The sequence below is a fragment of the Ictidomys tridecemlineatus genome, unplaced genomic scaffold (genome assembly GCF_052094955.1).
Source record: "Ictidomys tridecemlineatus isolate mIctTri1 unplaced genomic scaffold, mIctTri1.hap1 Scaffold_450, whole genome shotgun sequence".
In the NCBI taxonomy this organism is placed as follows: domain Eukaryota; kingdom Metazoa; phylum Chordata; class Mammalia; order Rodentia; family Sciuridae; genus Ictidomys; species Ictidomys tridecemlineatus.
Genome location: NW_027522914.1, coordinates 50,525 through 71,623, shown reverse-complemented (window position 1 = coordinate 71,623; position 21,099 = coordinate 50,525). Strand labels below are relative to the sequence as shown.

At 43.8% G+C, this 21,099-nt stretch overlaps 1 protein-coding gene and 1 pseudogene across 22 annotated transcripts in view; one reads left to right on the top strand and one right to left on the bottom strand.

Annotated features, from left to right (window-relative positions):
• LOC144373648 (uncharacterized) overlaps positions 1-21,099 on the top strand; it is a 39,255-nt gene that overhangs the window by 9,229 nt on the left and 8,927 nt on the right. For 12 of the 22 annotated variants that reach the window (XR_013433243.1, XM_078036695.1, XM_078036687.1 and 9 more), the window contains exons 2-3: positions 9,342-9,512; positions 12,231-12,336. The exons of 2 other annotated variants lie outside the window; for them this stretch is intronic. Coding sequence is in view for 12 of the 20 variants with exons in the window: in XM_078036695.1 (XP_077892821.1) it covers positions 9,429-9,512; positions 12,231-12,336 (190 nt within the window). In the remaining 8 variants the exon portion in view is untranslated. Of the gene's footprint in view, positions 1-7,975; positions 8,171-9,341; positions 9,513-12,230; positions 12,337-18,749; positions 18,968-21,099 lie in introns of those variants that run through there. 8 more of the 22 variants (XM_078036685.1, XM_078036677.1, XM_078036678.1 and 5 more) reach the window with 7 other exon arrangements.
• On the bottom strand, positions 18,255-20,097 carry LOC144373649 (testis-expressed protein 38 pseudogene; annotated as a pseudogene).

Here is a 21,099-nt window from a genome sequence, read left to right as displayed (position 1 = left end):
CTGTTCTCTAGCTTAACTCATGTGTAAATCACAAGTAAAAGTTGTGTATATTTAAGGCAGGTAACATGATGTTTTGACTTGAGCATAAGTGGGAATGCTGGGTCGTATAGTAGGCCTATTTTTTAATTTCTTGAGGAACCTCCATACTGCTTCCCATTCCACCAACAGGAAGCAAGTGTGAAACTGGTGAAAACAGCTTCCTCATTCTTCTCAAACACAATACTATAAAGAGGTAGAGAAGGAGGTAAGAATAAAGTCTACACAGACATCTAGCACCATAGTGAAACTCCAGCTGCTTTGCCAGGACACAGGTCCCTCAAAATTAATTTTTTTCCCCAAAATTGTATTTTTCCTTTTAAGCAAAGAGAATTATTTTGAGAATTCATGTTTTAACAAAAGAACGTTGTGGATGAAAGCAAGTCAGGGAGACCTGATAATTGGGAAGCACCACCATTGAATAAGAACATGAGGTTCCTGAGTGCTCCCTGTGGAAGCAGCCCCATCCAGCCAGCCTTTTGGACCAGGAAAACAAAGCAGAATGACCAGGCCTAGCCAGGCACAGCACCCTCCACCAGCCATGAGCCAGCCTCGGTGTAGTGCTAGACCTGGATCCTTCGTTTAGGGACCATCTGAGGAGCTACTGGGCAGCTTAGCAGGCCCATGCCCTCAACTCCAAATTTTCAGAGGGTAGCAGTAGTCAAGGCCACTGCTACTTTCTTTCCTATCCTGAAGAGGATTTTCTTCCCCTCATGTCTTTCTTTTTCTTAATGTATTAAAATTTAGTTTGTAAAAGCATTATTATTACTAATTATCCCATAGTAATTGGACATATGTTGGTGTTATCCAAAGGAGTTAGAGCAGTAGAGTTTAATCAACATGTACAGGGTCAAAGACCTCCACTCTTTGCCTTGGTGAAGGGACTCATGTAGATGAAACTGTCCTCACAGGACTGGTGGTGATTAAAAAGTCCTCAAAGGATTGGGACAAATTAAAGTGGCCTTACTAGATTGGCATAGATTAACATTTCCTTATTGGATTTGTGAAGATTAATGTGTCTTTATAGGATTGGTTTAGATTAATGTGGCCTCACAGGATTCATATTGATTAAACTGTCCTCACAGGCTTGTATGTATGTATAATATATATATATATATATATATATATATATATATATATATATATATATAAATGATCTTTCTATGTTGGTATTGATTAAGCTGTCTTCACAGGGATAGGATTGCATCACTTCTTGCAGTAGCCTTTTGTTTGAAGTGGAATGAGCCCTGTCTGTGTGAAGGGTTGATTCCTAGCCCCTCACAATTCTTACTTTGAAGTCCTAACCGAGTAGCTCATAATATGCCCGTATTTGGAGACAGGGTTTTTCTTTAGTGATTATTAAATTTAATGAGGCTTTCTGGTGGCTCCATTCAGATGCAAGCAGTGTCCTTAGAGCTGAGAAAACTGGGCACAGATTCCCAGAGGTACCAATATAAGGACATAGGGAGGGAGGCCATCTGCAAGCTCAGAGAGAAGCCTCAGAGGGTACCAGCCCTGACCACACTGGTTGTCAGACTCTGGCAAGCCCTGTGTTGGGGCTACCTACTCCACATGTAGGTGGCTATCCTGCCTGTGTACTGGGAGATCTTTCCATATAATGTGGAGCAAAGTGCAGTGGCAGCTTGACCTTTCTGACCACCTGTCTCTGACTCTCCATAATCCCTCCCCCAGTTTTGTCCCTGAATTTTCCTCACCTCTTCTTCTACCCTCAGCACCTCTTCCTGGCTTTCCAATCAATCCTGAGGACAGCCCCTCTTGGCAACTTCCCTGAAGATGGATAACCCAAAGTGTCATCTGGGAGCTCTAGTCCTGTCCCATTCTGGTTAGAGTAATGTAACTCCATCTCATCTTCCACACTCTAAGATTACTCAAAGTGATTTCTCCCCAACTCTGCCTAGAATTTTGCATCATATATGATTATATGGGCTGTCAGCAGCCTCTTGCATTACAGCCTGAGCCCCTAGGCTCTGCTCCCTGAGGTGATTATTTGTGCACATGCTGAGTACCTCTGACTTTGGTCAGCTAAAGTGCAAGAGGATGACACTCCACCCCCAATACTGAATTTCCTGAATTTCCATTTCCACTTAGTGAGAATTCAGTTCCACCAATCTGATCTGTTTGACCTTAGATCTTTAAAGCATATCTCAAGGCCTTTTTGAATTTCAAAATTCTAGAGTGACACAAGTACATTTAAATGCCTTTCAGATTTTTTTTTAGAAATGTATCCCCTTTAAAGTAGTAGTAAATCTATGAATATGCTTAAATTCTCTGTAAATTTTTTCATTAAGCTGAATTTTTGAGAATGAGTCATTGTGATATTTTGTTTTGTCAACCACTTATTTATGAATGTGCAAAATCCGTGCACCCTCAGGAGCTGAGTGGCAGTGATGGAGAAGCACAAACCTCATCTCGGGGTAAGGGTCAAATATTTTGTCAGAGGAAATGACAATTTTTAGAGAATTTGTCTTTTTAGGGTCTTGGGCAGAGTTAGCCCAGCATGCTTTGGTTTCCTGGATAGTGTCTATTCCATGTGGCCATTGAGCTTGTGAATTGTGGCTGGGGAGACTTAGAAATAGACTTTTGGTTTTAATTATTTAGAATGAAAATAATTTCACGTGGCTGATGGCTATTTCATAGGACTCTGGGGAGTTGAAGTGATTTGGACATCATGGATGCCTGCTTTCCTAAGAGAAGTCCCTAAGGGCCACCCAGGCCCTCATGGGGCAGGGATGCAGAATGGAGACAGATGACTTAGGAGCTGAGAGAAACATGGAAGACAGGAGGACAGGACAGTATATTGTGCTGTGTGTTGCCAACCCAAAGCCATCCTCACTGTAGAGGTTGCTCTGTGGAAAAAAGACCAATCTGTCTGAGGTGGGGGTAGAATAGATGCAGGGGAATGGTGTGCTGGGTGCCCAGGATCTGTGGTCTCAAGGACATGTCAGATCCTCAACCACTAACAATAGGCCCTTCTATGCTAAGGACATTGCCGGTAAGTGGTGTGAGGCCAGAGGCCTCTCAAGAGCAGTGATGGGCACCTTGGTTCCTTGAAAGTATAGCCATCGGGACACCCACCAGCCTCAGAGCTTGGGAGTAAGACCTGAAGAAGCCTCTGGAAGGCCTTGCCCCCAGGAAGAATGTCATTCCTCTGATTATCCTGCATCGCTGAGCACTGACAGCAAATTCTCTTCTCAATGCCAGTTTCATTAGTGTGCCTGGCACAGCTCCTTAGGGAAGCAACCAGAAGTCAAAAAAGAGGTGAACTAGCAGAAGAAATCCCAGGGTAATGTCTGGTGTCCACATTCATAGACATAAAGCACAATGGATTCTTCCTCTTATTTCACTTCTAAGAGAAAATGAATGAGGTGGAGGGAAAGGAGGAGGCAGGGAAAGAAGACAAGGAAGAGGAGGAAAGAAAAGTAAAAAGTCATAGGATGGAAGGAACAGAAGAGAAGGAGGAGGAACAGTAAGAGAAAGTGAAAGAAGATAAAAAAAAGGAGTGGAGGAGGAGGAGGAGGAGGAGGAGAATTATTCCACATTGTGGACTATAGCAAATCAGAGACTCACTCTTTGCAAAGCACAACCATTGCATTAGAATATGGGGTCCCTGAGTACTCCCTGTGAAAGGAGCCCCACCCAGCCTGCCCTTTAGACCAGGAAAAAAAAAATGCTTGGAGAGGAGGTTTCATAGGCAGGCCTGGCTAAGCACAGCAACTTTGCCAGCTATGAGCTAGCCAGGGTGTGGGCAGTCCTGTCTCCTTTGCTTAGGAACCATCTGTGTAGCTGCTGACAGTGTAGAAGACAGGTAACTCTGACTTAGTTTTCAGAGGGTGGCAGCAGTCAAGTCCACTGCTGCTATCTGAGATTCTCTTTCCTATTTTGGGGAGGATTGTTTCCCCTTAAGTCCGTTTTTCCTTCCCAGATCTTTAGTTGCAGATGGACACAATACATTTATTTTGTTTATTTAATATTTTTTTAAAATGTGGTGATGTTGATGATCGAACTCAGTGCCTCATGCATGCTAGACAAGGGCTCTACCACTGAGCCACTACCCCATCCCAAGTTTGTCTTTTTCTTAACATCCTAAGTGAGTTTTTTGATTTAACTTATAAAAGTAATTTTATTCCTAATTATCACATAGTAATTGGACATATGTTGGTATTATCCTGAGAAGTTAGAGCAGAACAGTTCAACCACGTACAGGGGAAATGTCCTTTCCACATTGTCTTGATGAAAGGACTCCTGTCAATGGGATTATTCTCCCAGGACTGGTGTTGAGTAAAAAGTCCTCACAGGATTATAGATTCAATTATAGATTAAAGTTGCCTTACCAGATTTGTATTGATTAAAGTGGCCTTACTGGTTTGGTATAGATTAAATTTGCCTTATTGGATTGGTATTGATTAAAATCTTTTCACAGTATTGGCATAATTCAAAATGGCCTTACCATTTTGATATAGATTAAGCAATTTTCATGGCTTGGATCATGTAACTTCTCACAGTGGTCCAGTGTTTGGAGAGGAATGAGCCCAATCTGTGTGATGGGCTAACTCCAGGCTCACAGTGCATTTGTTGAAATCCTAACTCAGTAGCTCAGAATGTGACTATTTGGAGACAGGATCTCTACTTGCCCTGGAGTGAGTGCTGAACCTGTTTTCTGAGACCATAGCTGACCCAGAACTGTGTCAACACCCTACAGGGAGCCTCAGAGTCTAGCCTCTGGGAGGCCATCACATTTCTCACCTATGTCCTGGCATGCCCCAGGTAATCCTCAATCCTGGAGGAAGAGGAGGGCACTAGTCCTGGCCTCCCAGGTTCCTTGAGCTCAGCAGGGTGTGTGGAGTTGGGGGAAAGCTCTCTGCCTGCTTTCCACAGCTGCACTGGGCCCCTGTGACCCCACCAGGAAGTCTCTCCCAGAGTCAGGGCAGAGGGAGTGACTACTGTGTTTTAGGCTGGTATAGGGTGTAGCAGCTCTCAGCCCTCTCAGGAAACATTCAGAGCCCTGGGCTCATCCCAGCCTCAGCCTGTGGCCTTTCCTGAAGATGGGGGAGGGTCTAGAGTTTAAGTAGGGTGAAGCCTGTGAGGAGCTGGTCAATTAGAGACAGGGACTGAGCGATGACCCTCAAGGTCCTTTTGCTTCCTATGTTAAACAGGCAGTGGGTTCTGTCCTGAAATTTCCAGAACCCTGGAACTTCATTATCTGACCTCATCATGTCCATTTTGAGGAAAATGGATTCAAGTGCCTGCAGCTGACCCTTGACTAGGTAGGAAAGGACCTCCTGGGAAGGGGTAACTTTGCAGTGTCCAGAGGTCATCTGGATGGAGGCAGGAGTTCTCTCCTTAGTCCCTGTGCTCAGCCCCTATGGGGAAAGGTGTCTACTCTCAGTATACTGACAGTCAGCCCCCTTCCCTTCCACCCATCTGACTTTGTCTTGCACCACTCTTATGGGTGTGGCTCCCAGCTTGTTCTGTGCTCACTCCCTTGAAGGGCCAGCTGGGCCCAGTGGGCACAGGTGAGACACCATGACCAAGTGGAGTATCATCTACTGTACATTCCTGAGGGACTCCCTGCTGAGATTAAAAGCGATATTTTGTCTGTTCCAGAGTGTGGATGACAACAGGGGAGCTGAAAGAGAATATAAGGGGTGGTTTGTTCAGCCCTGGACTTTCTGGGCTCCAGGGCTTTGGGGACATAAAATATGGGTGGAAAATATTCAAACCATAGCACCATTTTTTTCGATCAAAACATGGGATGATTGCTCTACTTTAGCTAAAATATGCAAATGTATGTTGAATAACTAGAATCGTGAATTTCAGAGGTTGTGCATCAGGATTAGGTAGTGGCACAGCTCTCTCTGCAACACTAAACAAGCTAATAAATCAACAGAATCTAAGCTCGGGATGCATTTGTAACCTGTGGAAAGAGATGAAATTAAAAGTTGGGATGGGGGTATGAAGCTGTAGCATAATGTCCTCTAAGCTAATCAGAGGTGGGTCACAGAGGCCCTAATGGCAGTCACCTCCAGGTTCTCCCCTAGATGCGGTTCTGTGGGGATCCTGGAGTTGCCTCCATGTTTGCCTGATGTTCCCCAGGAAGCTCCTATGGACAAAGATGCAGGCCTGGGTTGTTGTGCTTGCATTTTTCTGAGTTTACCATCCACATCCAAAACTTTTAAATCTCTTTATCCATATGCAACAACTTCATACTGAGCCTGAGTTTATCAGCTGCATATACAGGTGTTTCTACTCAGAATTCATTTTTTCCTCTGTGAGGTGTGCAAAGGTCAGGGCAGTCCAGAGTCCAGACTAGAGGCCTGGGGGAGCTGAGAGACACCAGGGCCTCCATGGCATGGATTCATAGCAGTTATGCTGTTTGTTCACCCATTGAAGTGCATCCTGATTGCTTAAGGTATTGGGCATTGTGAATAGAACTACTGTATGTAATTGCATGTACATTTTTGAGGCAGTTGTCTATATTTTTAGAAACATGGTGGTGACACCATGTCTAAAACTTTGGGGAAAAATAGTCAGTTTTTTGATAGGGGTGAGCTGTTGTGTGCTCTACCAGCAATGCACAAGAGTACCTGTGGCTGCTCATCATCCTCATGGTTGATACTACACTTAGTAAAGACCTTAGCAGCTTAGAAGGTGTGCAGTGCACCTTGGGGTCTTAGTTTGTGCTTTCCTCATGACAGGTGATGCAAAGAATCATTTCTTTGCTTCTTTGCCATCTCATATCTTTCTTGTCAGTTGTCTTTTCAGATCTTTACCCATTATGTTGTCTTATTGTTGAGTCTTACTATATTTTGTACACAGGTTTGTTTTAGACATATACTTTCCAAAGTTTCCCCCAGTCTTTGACCTCTCTTTTTATTTCCTTATATGATTTTTTACAGAGTAATTTAATACAGTCTTATGTTATCAAGTTTTTCTTTCGTGGATTTTTTGTTGTGATTGTTTGGTAGCAGGGATTGAACCTAGGGGTGCTTAACTACTGAACCACATCCCCAGCTTTCATGGATTTTTTTGTGGGGCTGTATTTAAAACCTCATCATGAAACATGTGGTCATGCACATCTTCTAGCATTTTACAGTTTCACATTTTAAATGCAAGTCTAGGGAGTATTTTGATAGGTTCTGGCGTCTAGATGTGTGGCTTCCTTTTGCAGTCAGTGCTGTCTAGTCTAGGTTTAAAAACAGCTTGTTGGAAATTTCTGGAATGCACTGAATCTTCAGATCAGGTTCAAGATAATTTCATCTTAATTATATTGAAACTTGAACAAAGAATATCTCTGCATTTATTTATATTTCCATATTTCCTTTTATTTCTTTCAAAACATTGCAAGATTTTCTGAAAGTATGGTTGTACTTCAAGACTTACATGAAAGTACTTCAAATTTGGGATCTCTATTTTAAATATTAATGCTTTAAAATTTTTCTTATTCCAATTTATAAATGTCACTGTTTCCTCTACGTGATTGCTGAAATATAGGAAATCAATGAAATTTTGTCTATGGGCCATGCACTCTGCTGCTTGCTATCTCCATCCATTCTGATCAAGACATAGGATGGTAGGCTCTATTTCTTTGTGATTTCCAAAATCCTGTCCTGGAATAGTCAAAACTCTGAATTTCAGAGCTTCACTGTGCCTAGCAAAAGGGGGTGCAGCTCTGAGTAGTGAACACCCAGCATTCTGCACTGACCACAGTGGCCAGCAGGGGGCACTCAGAACAACTTTCTCTGATCAACTGCTTTTGGGGGCTGTGTTCTGTGCCCTACTGGAACTTCCTTCTCCTGGGGACCCATCTGAGAGATGCCACATCTAGGGACTCCTAGGGGCTCTATCAAAGGTGTAGACGAGAGTTTTGTTTTTTTTTTTTTTTTTTTTTTTTTTTAATCCTTGGGACACACCTGGAAAGATACCATGGCCTGGTGGATATGTCTGTGGTGAGGACCAGAGGAAACTTCCTTTTCCTTGGCATCTACTCATGGAGACTCCATTGTGGATTCAGGATGACTGAGGTCCATGTGAGGAAAATATGAGGAAGAAGCTTCCTGTGCACTGCATGTTGTGCTGAGAAGGATTATTTCTGCTATGTTCTTTACTTTCTCAGGTAATATTTTAGCAGAACTTATTTTACAACAGTATTTCTTACTGGGGCTTTGGCTGCTCATTATATCATGGTATGTCAATGAATTTTGTGTGGCTTGAATGTCTGAAGACACAAATGCCCCCTCAAGATGGTGCAGGGAGGGCCCAGTGCCTGGAGTCTCACTGGGGCCTGCAGGTAAGGGCTGATGAAAAGGCAACAAGAAGCTCACAGGAGCCTCTAGGATGAGAGAGGCAAAAATTATGATGGATTGCACTACCCAGAATCCTGGGTAACTGCAGAATCCTCATTGTAGTTACCAGAGCCTTCTGCAGTGAGGGAAGCATGAGTCAAATAGCAGCCTGTGCTACCCATAATTCTTGGGGACCTGCAACTTGCAGAGACCTCTGTGGAGAGGGCTGTACTGACAAAAACATCAAACTATGATACCAATTACTTTCGGTTGCCTACTCTGCCAAGGAGCTTCTGGGGTGAGAATTGCAAGGGCAGAATATCAGACTTCAATGCTCAGAACCTCTGGGGATGCCTACACACCCTGTAACCCTGTAAGTCCCCGAGGTTTCTGTGGTGATTGCTGTATTGGTAGAGCACATTTCCTAGAATCTCCAAGGTATCAGGGAAAGCATGGAGTCTTCAGCTCCTGTGATCCTCAGCAAGACTGTGCAGGCACAACACTAGATTTTATTATCCAGAACTCTCAGGGACTACAGCTCCCAGAATTATCTGTGGTGTGTGGGCAAACCATTGAACTGCATTACCCACAAAACCTAAGGGGGAATTTAATTTTCAGAATTTTCTGCAGTGAGTAGGAAAAACACAGGACTATATTACCCACAAATATTGGTGCCAGCAGCTCTCAGGATCCTCTGTTGTGAGGACTGTTGGACTGAGGGATTAACTACAGTATCCAGAGTCCTTGGTGAGATGTGTTCCCAGGTGAGTATGCAGCCTGCAATTCCCAGGGTCTTCCCAAGTTAGAGCTGTGCACTATGCAGGTCAGACTATACTACCTACAATTCCTGGGGACACACTGGTGAATGTGCTGCCTGCAATTTCAGGAGGCTTCCACACTGAGGTCTTCAGTGCCAAGGCAAGCATGTGGCCTTCAATTATCATGGCCCTTGCAGTAGGGGCATGCAGGCAAAACACTTGACTGCCTTATCCGAATCCTCAGGATGGATTGCAGTTTCCAGGATCTGCAATAGTGAGAACTGCGTGTCCATGTGTCCTGGATCTCTCAGAGGCTTCCACAGTGAGGGCTATGGAGTCAGAAGGCAAGACTATACTACCCAGAATCCCTGGGGGCCTGCATTTCCCACACACCTTCCTTTTGAGTACTGCTGGGGTAAGTTTTGTATTGCATGACACAGACTCCTCCCCAGGAGTGTCTAGGTAGGCTTGTGCTACCAGAGCTTTGATGGTGAAGTCCACTTAGGTAGGATGGACTGCACTACCCAGGATAATCAATGGCCCACAGCTCTCAGAGACCTCTGGGTCAGGGCTGACTGAGTAGAACTGACTATAATATTCAGAATTCCTGGGGGCACCGAGCTCTAAGTAGTCACTGTACAGTTGAACATAGAACCAGGCTGTAATACCCATGATCCTTTGGGGATTGCAGCTCCCAGAATCCACTGTAGTGATGCTGCATGGGCAGAACACCAGACTACACTGTCCAGAATCCCTAGGTATGCCTCTGACTGTGTAGCCTGAAATTTCTAGAGGCCTCTGCAGTGCAGGCTGCATTGTAGAAGACTGGATTACACTACTCAGAATCTTTGGTGCGGTTATGAGGGTGAATGTGTTACTTGAAGCCCACATAGGCTTCTGGTTTGAGGGCTGAATGGGGAAGAATGCCAGACTACACTGTTTTCAGAATCACTAGGGGTGCCTGAGTAGGCTGCAGCTCACAGAGACCTCTGCACTGTGTTGTGTTGTAGAATACAAGACTGCATTACCCAGAGTCCTGGGGGTATGAAGGTGAATGTGCTACTTGCAGCCCCTGGGCTTCTAGGGTGAGGGCTGCATGAATACAACACCAGAGTCCACTGTCAGCGCCCTCCAGGATGCCTGGGCCAGCACATGGCACACAGCTTCCATGGTCCGGAAGGGCAAATACTGTGTGGGCAGAGCACCAGATACACTGTCCAGAATCCCTGAGAACCCTGAATCTGCATAGCCTACAGCTCCCAGGAGCATCCATGGTGAGAGCTGGACAGGCAGGACAGAGTGAATTACATAGAATGCTCTCAGAGGCTACTGGGAACTTGGTCTGAACTCAGGTTCTTCTGCTCTCCTACAGTGGTCACCTTGGGCTGGGAATTGTCAGATTTTCTTAAAACCCCTGATTCTAAAACAGAGCAGTCCCTGGCTAAGTCACTCTTGTCTCAAAGACTACATGTCCCAGAAGTCCCTGTGGTGGTCTGTTTCTGACCTCTGTCCTTGGAAGTGTGAGTGAAGGTCTAGACTCCCTGTAGCTGCCTTCCTCTCTGCCTCTGCCTGCCTGGCTCAGGCTGCTGCAGCACTTGGCCTGATGGAGTGCAGGGAGAGGGGTCTCCTGGACTCCATTTCTCCTCTCCTGAGATTCCACTCCTCATGGTGCCACAGCCAGACCTAGTTACAGCAGTGGGAACAGATTTTATTCAGTAACCGCCAAGGGTGGAAGAAGGCACTGACTTTCATCAGGGAGCTGGGAGAGGCCCTGCCTTTGAGCCATGAGCAGCTCCTGCACTGCCTGTGGCCAAAGGGGCTGGGCCTTGCCATCATCTTCAATGATACCTCCTTCAGAGTGAGGAGCTGGCTTCCCCCTCAGGATCAACCCAGGAGAGCCCTAGTTCACAGGGCAGATTTCCCTTCTCAGAGCAGATTGAGAGAGACATCCAGGTTGGGGACCCTCATGGTCACGCCTCCACGGGGAGCTCCCTTGTTCTCAGAGCAGCCGCAGGGGACTCTTGGCTTAGAGACTTTTGTGAGTCTTGACTTTAGGGATGCCTGGGGCTCCTTTCTCCTTAGAGCAGCCTGAGGGGAATGCCCCTTTTGGGCACCCTTGTGTGTCACATTTCTAGGGTCGCCTAGGCTTTCCTTCTCAGAGCAGCCTGATGAAGATGCCAGGGATGGGGACCATTGGGTCTTGTCTCTAGGATCACCAGGAACCCCTTTCTCCTCAGAGCAGCTTGAGGGAGAAGCCTGGTGTGGGGACTCTCATGGGTCACATCTCTAGGGACACCTTCTCAGAGCACCCTGAGGGAGATGCCAGGCCTTGGGACCCTCATGGGTCATTTCTCTAAGTAGATCCATGGTTTCTATCTCCTCAGAGTGGTCTGAGTGAGACGCCAGTGTGGGGACCCTACTGGGTCTCATCTGTAGGGCAAGTCACAGCTTGTAGGGGCATGCTGCAACATGTGGTGCCACAGTCAGGCTGGGCACAAAATAACCCACCCGCCAGGAGGCACTTGTAGGTACAAACAGGAAGTCCTTTATTGCCCGAACTCCCAGTGCCATTCCAGGAACACCACCAACTGGAAATCCCTCCTCAACCAACACAAACTCCTCAGGAATCCCCAGGAGAACTCCAAAGTAGCAGGGGGCCCTGGGCAACCTAGGCAGACAGCAGGCTGTCTATATACAGCTGAATATGCAGCTTAATTTAGCCATTATCATCTCAATGGCTTGCTGGCAGCACCTCTCAACCACTCCCTCTGGCAAAATGCTAGGCATCATTCCCACTTGAATGTGGCTCTCAACATCTCCCCCCTGACAGATTATGCTAATGTCTTTGTTAGTGGGGTTTCCACACTGTGGGTAAAGGAGCAGTTTTAGAGATGTCCCTTCCTGAGATTGTTACAGAAAGACAGGAAAGCCTGTGTTCTCCCATAAGGTAGCTATGAATCTTTATGCATGTAATAGATTTTGGAGAGTCCCACACCATTAGTGCTACTGAGAAATTGTGGAAATAGATCATGTAGGAATGACCAGTCCATTCTACTAGTGTCAGGTACTAGTGGAGACTCAGGTGAGGACTGACTTCCACCTTAAATCTTCTTTGATTTCTGTTTTTTTGCAGAAGAAAGATGGTCCAAATTTAGGTATCCAAGCTAGGGGAGAGAGTGCAGCTCATCAGTGCTCTCTCAAACCTGAGAGCAACAGGTCTCCAGAGACTGCAGACAAAGGTGAGCACTGGGCTGGCTTCTGAATATTTCACAAAGGCTTCATCAGTTTGCTTGCTCCCACATAGGGAGTGGGAAAGGTGTTTCAGCAGCACTGATGGAACCAAGTGAGGGATGCCTGAGCATTTGCTTCCTTTTAGAAAAAGCCCCTTTTGTACCTGATTTGTAATCTGGTCTATTAAGATTTTTGTTTTTATGTAGGGTGCTTAACTTTGGGTAGGGAGATAATTAATTGGTATTAGCAGATGCATTTACCTCCATTATGGACTTAACTAAGGCACTAGACTGTGTGGTCTGTTTTCCCTCCTCTAACAAGTGTGAAAGAGCAGTGAAACCTCCCTTGGATTCTTTTCATTGGGAAACAAACTAGAATGAAAGGCCTTGTCCTGACATTTGGTGCTACATGATCTATGGTAACACTCTTTTAGCACCATCTTATCTTGTAGCAGGCACTCCCAGATGAAGCTTATTGTACATCTCTCAGAATGTTAAGGATCTTCAATATCCCGTTTCTATGCTATTGTCACCTGGCTGCTTAAACTCTTTCCATCTAAATATATATAATGCTAAATTGTGCTATGATGTGAGTATCTCTTATCCAAAATGTTTGGAACTGGAAATGTTTCAGATTTTCAGATTTTGTAATATTTTTGTGTTATATATGATAATGAGATGTCTTGGATACTAGTAGTCAAGTCTCAACATGAAACTTACTTATGTTTCATATATAACCTATACGCATATATGAAAGTTGTTGTAGAGGAGGACAATTTTTTCCCTATTGTTTTGGTTTTTGCTGTTTTGAGCCTTGAACTGAGGATCTTGCATGGAGTAGGCAAGCACTCTGCCTTGAGCTACATGCCCAGCCCCTGAAAATAATCTTATGCAATATTTTTAGAAACTTTTTTTTTTTTTGGTAGATGCTGTGGATTGACCCCAAAGATGCTTAACTACTGAGCAGCATCCCCAACCCTTTTTATGTTTTATTTAGAGACTGGGACTCACTAAATTCCTTAGGGCATCACTAAATTCCTGAGGCTTGCCTTGAGCTCATAATACTTCTGCCTCAGCCTCCTGAGCTGCAGGAATCTACAGGAATGAATGGGTCACCATGCTGGATACACCTTCATGGGACTGCAACCCATCACAGGAGGTCATATGTGGAATTTTCTACCTTTGTCATATCAGACTGGCACTCAAACTTTTCAGATTTGGGAGTATTTCAGATTTTTTAATTAGGAATGTTCGACCTGTTGAACATATTCCAGTGGGATTTCTATTTGAAAACTTAATGTAACCTTGATTCACTTCACTTGTCTATGGACATCTCAGTCCAAGCCTTGAATTTCACATAATCACTATGCTACTTAATTCTCAAATATTTCTCTTAAATTAAATATATAGAAATTGCCCTACAAGGTGACCCTTGATACTAATACTTGGGTATTAGATTTTATCACACTAAACCACATGGTTGTTACAGAATGAATACAGAGTTTCATGTTAAAGACATCAGCACTGCCAAAATTTTCAGAATTCCTTGGAGACCAAATTGAGAAAGCTTCCCAACTAAGGCAGCTGTCTTCTTACCAGGAATCTCTAGTGTTGAAAGTAAATTTTTATACTTTGGGATAATTGTGGGAATGTGTAATGTAATACCTTTTTAATGATTTTTAATTTATGAAAAATGCATCTAATATTTATCGAGTACTTCCTATGGACACTTGCTATGTATTTTCTCATGTACTCCTGGTGCCTGTCCTGGGAACATGAGTATTCATGCATTAAGCCCATTTTACTGATAGGGAAAATGTCTAATTCTGAGCCCTAGAGAGCTAGTTAAGGCAGAATTCAAACTGAGACTTTTTGCAACCAAACTTGCATTCTAAACCAGTATTCCATCTGGTTTTTCCATTGATCTTCCTCAGTGTTGGAGACTAAATCCTCTCTTCGACTGTGAGAACAAAATGAAGTCCTTTTAGATGTCAGACAATTGGTAGAAATTCTCTAATCCTGTTGGCTGAAATATTGCCTTGAGAATGAAAAAGATACAGATCATCTGGTGGCACTGTTCTGTTTCTTAACTACCAGAAAGAAAATTGGAAGGGGTGAGTGTGGAGGAGTGCAGAGAGAGAGAATACTTTTGAAAAGATACAGTCTTTGGGGCTGAGGCCTTAGCTCAGTGGCAGAGCACTGGCCTAGCATTTATGAGGCCCTGGGTTGGAAATTTTGCACCATATAAAAATGAAAATAAGAAAGAAATGCTGTTCATCTACAGCAACAACAAAATTTAAAATATTCAATCTTTGAGTTCTTTTTTGGTTAATTTCAATTAACCAAAAATTTGGTTAATTTCAAATTCACATAACAGTCACCCTCTTAAAATGTAAAATTGAGTGCTTTTTGGTATATTCACAGAGTTACACGACAATTACCACTATCTAATTCCACAAAATTTTTGTCACCCCAGTAGGAAACTCTGTACCTATAGAACAATCATTCATTCCCTAGCTTCCTTACTGGGTTTGGGATATTTTATATGAATGGAATCATAATAAGTGGGCGCGTGTATGCTTCTTGTAGTGTAATGTTGTCCTGGTCTGTTCATATTGTAGCATGTATCAGTACTTCATTTCTTTTTTGGCTGAGTAAAATTCCATTGTATGGACACAGCCCATTTTATTTATCCAAGCATGTGTTGATTATTGTTTGAATTGTTTCCATATGGGGACTATTAGGAATAATACTGGTGAGAATATTATTGTGCGGGGTTTTGCAGCTATGTTTTCTTCCCCTGAATATATGCCTACGAATGGAATTGCTGGGTCATTGCCAGATGCACTGATTCTGCACTCAGGCCTGTAATCCCTTGTCATCCTGCCTGAGAGACTACCATGTCTCACAGACACAGGTCGTTATCTCAACTTCCTTTGTTCTAGTCAAGAAGATTCACCAGCTTACAAGCCCCAGGAACCAATTTCTTAGTGTTCTTGTGGGATTTATATTTGTATGGGGTCCTCACTTACCCAACCTGGTCCTTGTGTTGAGCTGTAGTCAAGCCTCACCTGCCACATTCTCAGCTCTCTGAGAAAGATTGGGTAGTGGTCTGAATTTGGTTTTCATTTGCAATGCTTTAGCTATTCTGTGTGGTGGCTCCTACTGCTTCATTCTTTAGTTTCCCTAAGTACTGCTTCCTAATCCTTTTATTCTACTGATATATGCCTGGCATCATAATGTTTAAAGAGCCTCTCCATTATTCAGAGAGGCAACAGGTCCTGTAGAATTCCCAGAGGAATAGAGTGCCTGGCTTCAAGATGCTGCAACATACCTGGCACCCAAGAATGGGTCTGTGGCAACAAAGCTGAGGAGTGGACACCTTTCCTTTGTTCCTGGCTGTTTTGCATTCTACAGCAGTTTCCTTTCTTTGCATTGCTGCACATAACCCCTCCAACCTCCTGTGGTGGCTCTGCTGGTCACAGTGGAGAATTTTAACTCCCATGGGGTCAATGGCCTGTCAAGTACTTTTTATTTGACAGCTTTTTTTTTTTTTTTTTTTTTTTTTTTTTTTTTTTTTGCTGTGTATCTCATAGGCTTGCTTACCAACACAAACTGGTTTTGGTTTCTTTCATACCCAAACCAGAACACATTTGGGTATCCTGAAATTTTATAGATCATGCATTTTTTTGTTATATGAATCTCACCTACCTTATTTTCTCTTATGAAGTAATGCAAATCTACTTTGTTCTAGTGGAGCTATTTGGGTAACATATAAGCAATTTTGGTTCAGTTTAGGGAATGAATTCAACTCAGTTTGGGCTTCATTTCATATCAGTGGCAGCCATTTTAATTAATCTGAATAAAACATTTTGTTTTTCTCTCACTGTGTCTTACAAAGCACCCCCCTCCCTTGGTTGTTAAAGAGAAAAAAAAAATCTTTTTATTCCTATGTTTATGGCTTCTATCCTCCTTTGAAAGCTGAGCCTAACTGATCATTGGCCAAAAATTAGTGTTCTAGAATCTACCTTCAGAATTAGAGTATTATTGGTTGTGAAGAAATGAAGACTATAGGTCAGGGGCTTTAGGTCTCTGCAGGGTTGAAGGGGGCAAGGTGAAGAGGGGGCAAGGTGAGGGAGAAGTGAATCTCTGCCCATGTTCTCCCAGAAAAGATGGGCTTAGTCCTGCTTTGTATTTTGATACAATATAAGATCATGTTTACACAAGGAAAAAATGGTTCCACATAACTTTAAAAAGTAAAAGAAAATGGCTTAAAATATATTGCTAGAGGTCATATAGATAGGACACAGGCTTTCTTTGCAGTTGCTGGACCTAAGCCCTTTAGCCCATACAAGGGGGAAAAAATGAACTACATTGCTGAGGGCCATAGCGGAGTTGGAATGATGCATTGCATTTTTGCCAGAATGGAGTGGTTGAGAGGTATGCCAGCAAGCCATTTAGATGATAATGGTTATGTTAAGCTGTGTATTCAATCATAAATTAGATCCCTGCTGTCCTCCTGGGCCTGCTACTTTGGAGTTCTCCAGGGATTCCCGGGGAGAGTTCCCATTGGTTGGGGAAGTGCCGGAGGGGGGGATTTTCAGAGGAGGGATTTCCGGTTGGTGTGTGGTGTGTCGCGGGAGAAGGGAAATAAAGTAGTTGCAGTTGAGAGTTGAAATAAAGTAGTTGCTCTTTGAACCTACAAGGCTTTGTGGTGGCTTGGTTATTCGTGCCCAGCCAGACTGCGGCTCTACATGTTTACTTACTTTTGAGAATCACCATCATACACACCACACTCCACAAAATAGGCAAAACTTGGCAATTCTCTCAGGACATCTACATTTAAAAGTTTAGATCAAATATGGTTAGTTGTTTTGTTCATTTTCAAAATAAATGGGAAAAATTTGTGTGACAGAATCAGGCTTTCTTATCTTTAAAGTGGAGCCAAATATCTCATAATTATCTTTGTGTCTCCTTTTTGGACCTTTTCCAGAAAGTATACAAATTATTAATATTCCCATGTAGTAGAATTACAGGGGACTCAACTTTCGTGTAGCCATGGATATCTTAAGATACATGCTTTGGATGTGTTACTCCATATAATATTAGGTGGTTACCACCAGCCCTTTCAGTAAGCAAATCTGTAGACCAAGCTGATGACACTCCATACACAGTGAAGCATTCATTCACCAAGGATGTTTTAAGAAGACATGATTAGGGAAGGGATACCATGGGGTGGAAAGACCAGAAAGTGTAATGCCAGGCAGATGTAAATGGGAGAAGAGGCTCAGAGAAAATAACAAAAAAGAAGAAAATGGCATATGCCCTTGGTACCTGTCTCATCAGTAAAAGAAAAATCATAATAGCCATTTTGCCGTGTTGTTCTGTCAGAAATAATGTAGAGAAACAATCAGCTAAGAATTGATAAATCATAGGTATCACCAAGTCTCATAATGTGGTGAGATTCACTGACCTCATGATGACTTGTTTGGCAAGTGGCATAGTTAGTCACTGTGGACTGGCATGGATGTGTACCCTCAGGCACTGTTACTCTTGTGGCAAGTTTACTTCCCATCCTGCAGAACAGCAGTGCCTTTGGGGACCTAGCCCAGGGTCTTGAACACATTGAATACTTGTTGGAGGGAATTTTGCTCATCCACAAATATTGGCTCAATGTGTCTCTTCAGAGCCAGCCTCCAGTCCTCATTGTATTGGTGAGACTTGTGCCACCATCACACTTGGGGAAGGAGATTGCCTTTCTCCTGGCAAATGAGATGCAAATGACTCTGACATTAATTAACTTCTAAATGGGCTCTGACCTGTGTGTCAAGATCAAGATTGGCTCCTTTTTCTAATACCTGGCACCTGAAACTGTCACTTTCAGTGAGAGGAGGCTACAGCCCTCAAGCAAAAGTCTACACATTGGGTCAGTTCACCCCTTGGGTCAGTGTGGAAAGGGAATAGAAGTGGACATGGCTTTCAGGACCCTCAAGAAAGGGGTAGGAGGCAGAATGGTCCAGTATGGGAGAAAAGTTCAGGCTGCAGAGGGTTGGGGCAGAGGGGATCTCCCGAAAGACAATTGGGAAGGGGGATGGGGTCTATCACTCTGGCATCCCATTAGGTGAGGGCTGCTGTGGGACCACCAGAGCAGGCTGCAGGGGAACAGGGGCTTCTGCCTGGGGGCTGCTGCCTCTGAAGGCATGATGCCTGTCTTCATGGAGGTGCGGCTCTGATGGAAGATCCGGAATTTGGAGTTGAGTGTCAATATTGGCAACAGCCTGAGGAGGGCCTATTCTGATCGCGGCAGTCATGCCATGTCTGTGTGACCCATGTCTGTTGACCCAGTACAGCAGTGGGCTGTAACTGAAGGTGGCAGCTCTCATCACCTCCACCCACTGCTGGGCACGCTGCCTCCTCTGCAGGTTCTTCCTCCAGCGTAGTAAGAGGATGCAGCCACCAGTTATCACGGTGCAGAGCCCCAACAATCTGAAGATCCATGGGACCCACACTGAGGCAGGAAAAAAAAGAAAGAGGCAAGCTGACTGACAGCTCCAGCTTGGGACCTGAACAGTTTCTCATTCCTCTCCTGGATTTGGCTCATTCTTCCTCTCATCCCTTCCCACCCTTCTTGAAGACATGGGTAATAATTTTCCTGATTCAGTCAAAGCTATATTTTCAGGGCACATAAGAGACCCCATTAGCCTTTTACAGATAAGGAACACTAGGTGTAGAGGGGCCATGACCTTCTCAGACTCAAGTCAGGCCTTCTGGCTCCAGTCCAGGCCCCATGCAGTCCTTCAGACTGAGAAGCCTCATGAAGAGCAAGGACCTCAATTGTATCTTTTCTGCTTGGGAAGAACATGGTCTCTGCCTTCGAGGAGTCCTTAGTTTCCTAGAGGAGTCTGTCTCTTAACTAATAGCACTCCATTCAGACAGCCACCACCCCATGCATGCAAAGGATCTTCCCTGAAAGTTTGTCCTCCACACTCAAAGTCTGGGTGTACGTATGGCCTGGAAGGCCCAGATCCTCCTTTTGCAAATCCATAAGGTTCACTCTGGTTACCAGGCCTATGAAAGAGTGAACCCACCCGCTACTCTGCCCAGCACTGGGAGTCCCCAGAAGGGCCCAGTCCCAATGTTCTCTAAAGATGAGGTCTCCGGGTTCTGAACCTCAGGATTCTATGGCTGGTGCTTGTAGAGTGGTTGATGGAATAAGGGACTCCATCTTGTGACATCTCATGAGCATATTGTCTTCCATGAAAGACTGGTCCACCATAGAATTGTTTGTCCCCAACTTTGTGTGATGAACTCACAGGGCAGCCTCCAGGAAAGGGCCCTTACACCCTCAGGGGCTTCTACTTGTGTTTTCAGTTGTTAGGGAGCCATTTTCCAGTGGGGAGTGGGGCAGGGAGGACAGTGAGCATTGGACAGCCATACCCTCAATAAATATCTTACCTAGTTGTCAGGGAACAAAACATCTCTCAGAAGAACCAAGTGGTCCAAACCTCCTCCTTTGGCTCCTACCGTCCCTGTTTTGTTTCTTCAAGAAGTGTTTTTTTTTTTTTTTTTTTTTTTTTTTTTTTTTTTGGCATCATCAGGTCCCATGGGGACCTCCCCCCATGTGATCCTGCTTCTCTTTCCAGCTCCATCTCCCTTCCCACCCGTCATATACCTTTCTGCCCTGGGCATGCCAGATTCCCACAGACCCTGCTTATTCCCCCTCTGGACTTTTTGCTCCGCTCCCTAACTCAGGAGTGTTGCTTACCACATTTCCACCACACTGAACACCTCCTTATCCTCCCAGGTGGTCAACTCCCCTTCTCTGAGACAAATAGTCGTTTCAGTTGATTTCCCAGTTTCTAGAACTCTGAAGCAGATGAATTTGAAACAAATTGGTCCCAGTGACAGGAATAAAAGTGATTTCAACAACTATAAATTTGTATAAAGTGGAAAACATAGTGTTCTGCTGATTTAATATATTATTTTTAGAAAATTGCTCTATTTGAACTGGTATAAAAGTGGTGCCCTTTGAAATAACACGACCCGCCCACTATGAACAACTAAAGTTCAGTCAAGTATGAATTAAATTTTAAAAAAATTAACCTGAAAAACCCCAGCATGATGATCTGCCACAGAGTCGTATTTTAAAATTGACATATTTTTTTTCATCCCCCTCTCACCATCCCCAACCTGGGGGGAAACAGGATTACTTTTTATCCCCATCCAGTTATCTATTCTTGAGCACACACCCACCATGGGAGTGAAGAAATTCAGAGTTGGGGATGGCAGCAGAAGACTTAAAAAATGATTATATCCCAGATTAACACGTGAAGAAGATCGGGCACACCTGAAATCACATCATTAAAAACCCTCTGTTCCCCCTGATGTGCAGAATCACAGCCTCTGGGACAAGAGTCCCCTGTGTTTTTCCTTTGCTTTCAAAGCAATTAAACTTCTGTTTATCAACTAATATACAGATAAACAAATGGGTATATCCATCCAACAGAAATTATGTGTGGATTTGTGTGTGTACATATACATTGTATTTATATAAGATTCTGATATTAGGGATGAAACCCAGTATTTAGTTATTGAATAAAAAATATAGGAAGCCTAAATCAATTAAAAATTGATTAATAATTTTCTCTTGAAAAAATGTTAATAGCATTTTCTACATCTATATTACTTGTTGAGATGTGCATATATATGTGTGTTTGTCTATAATATATGTATAATATAAATATATAATATATATATACACACATATCTATA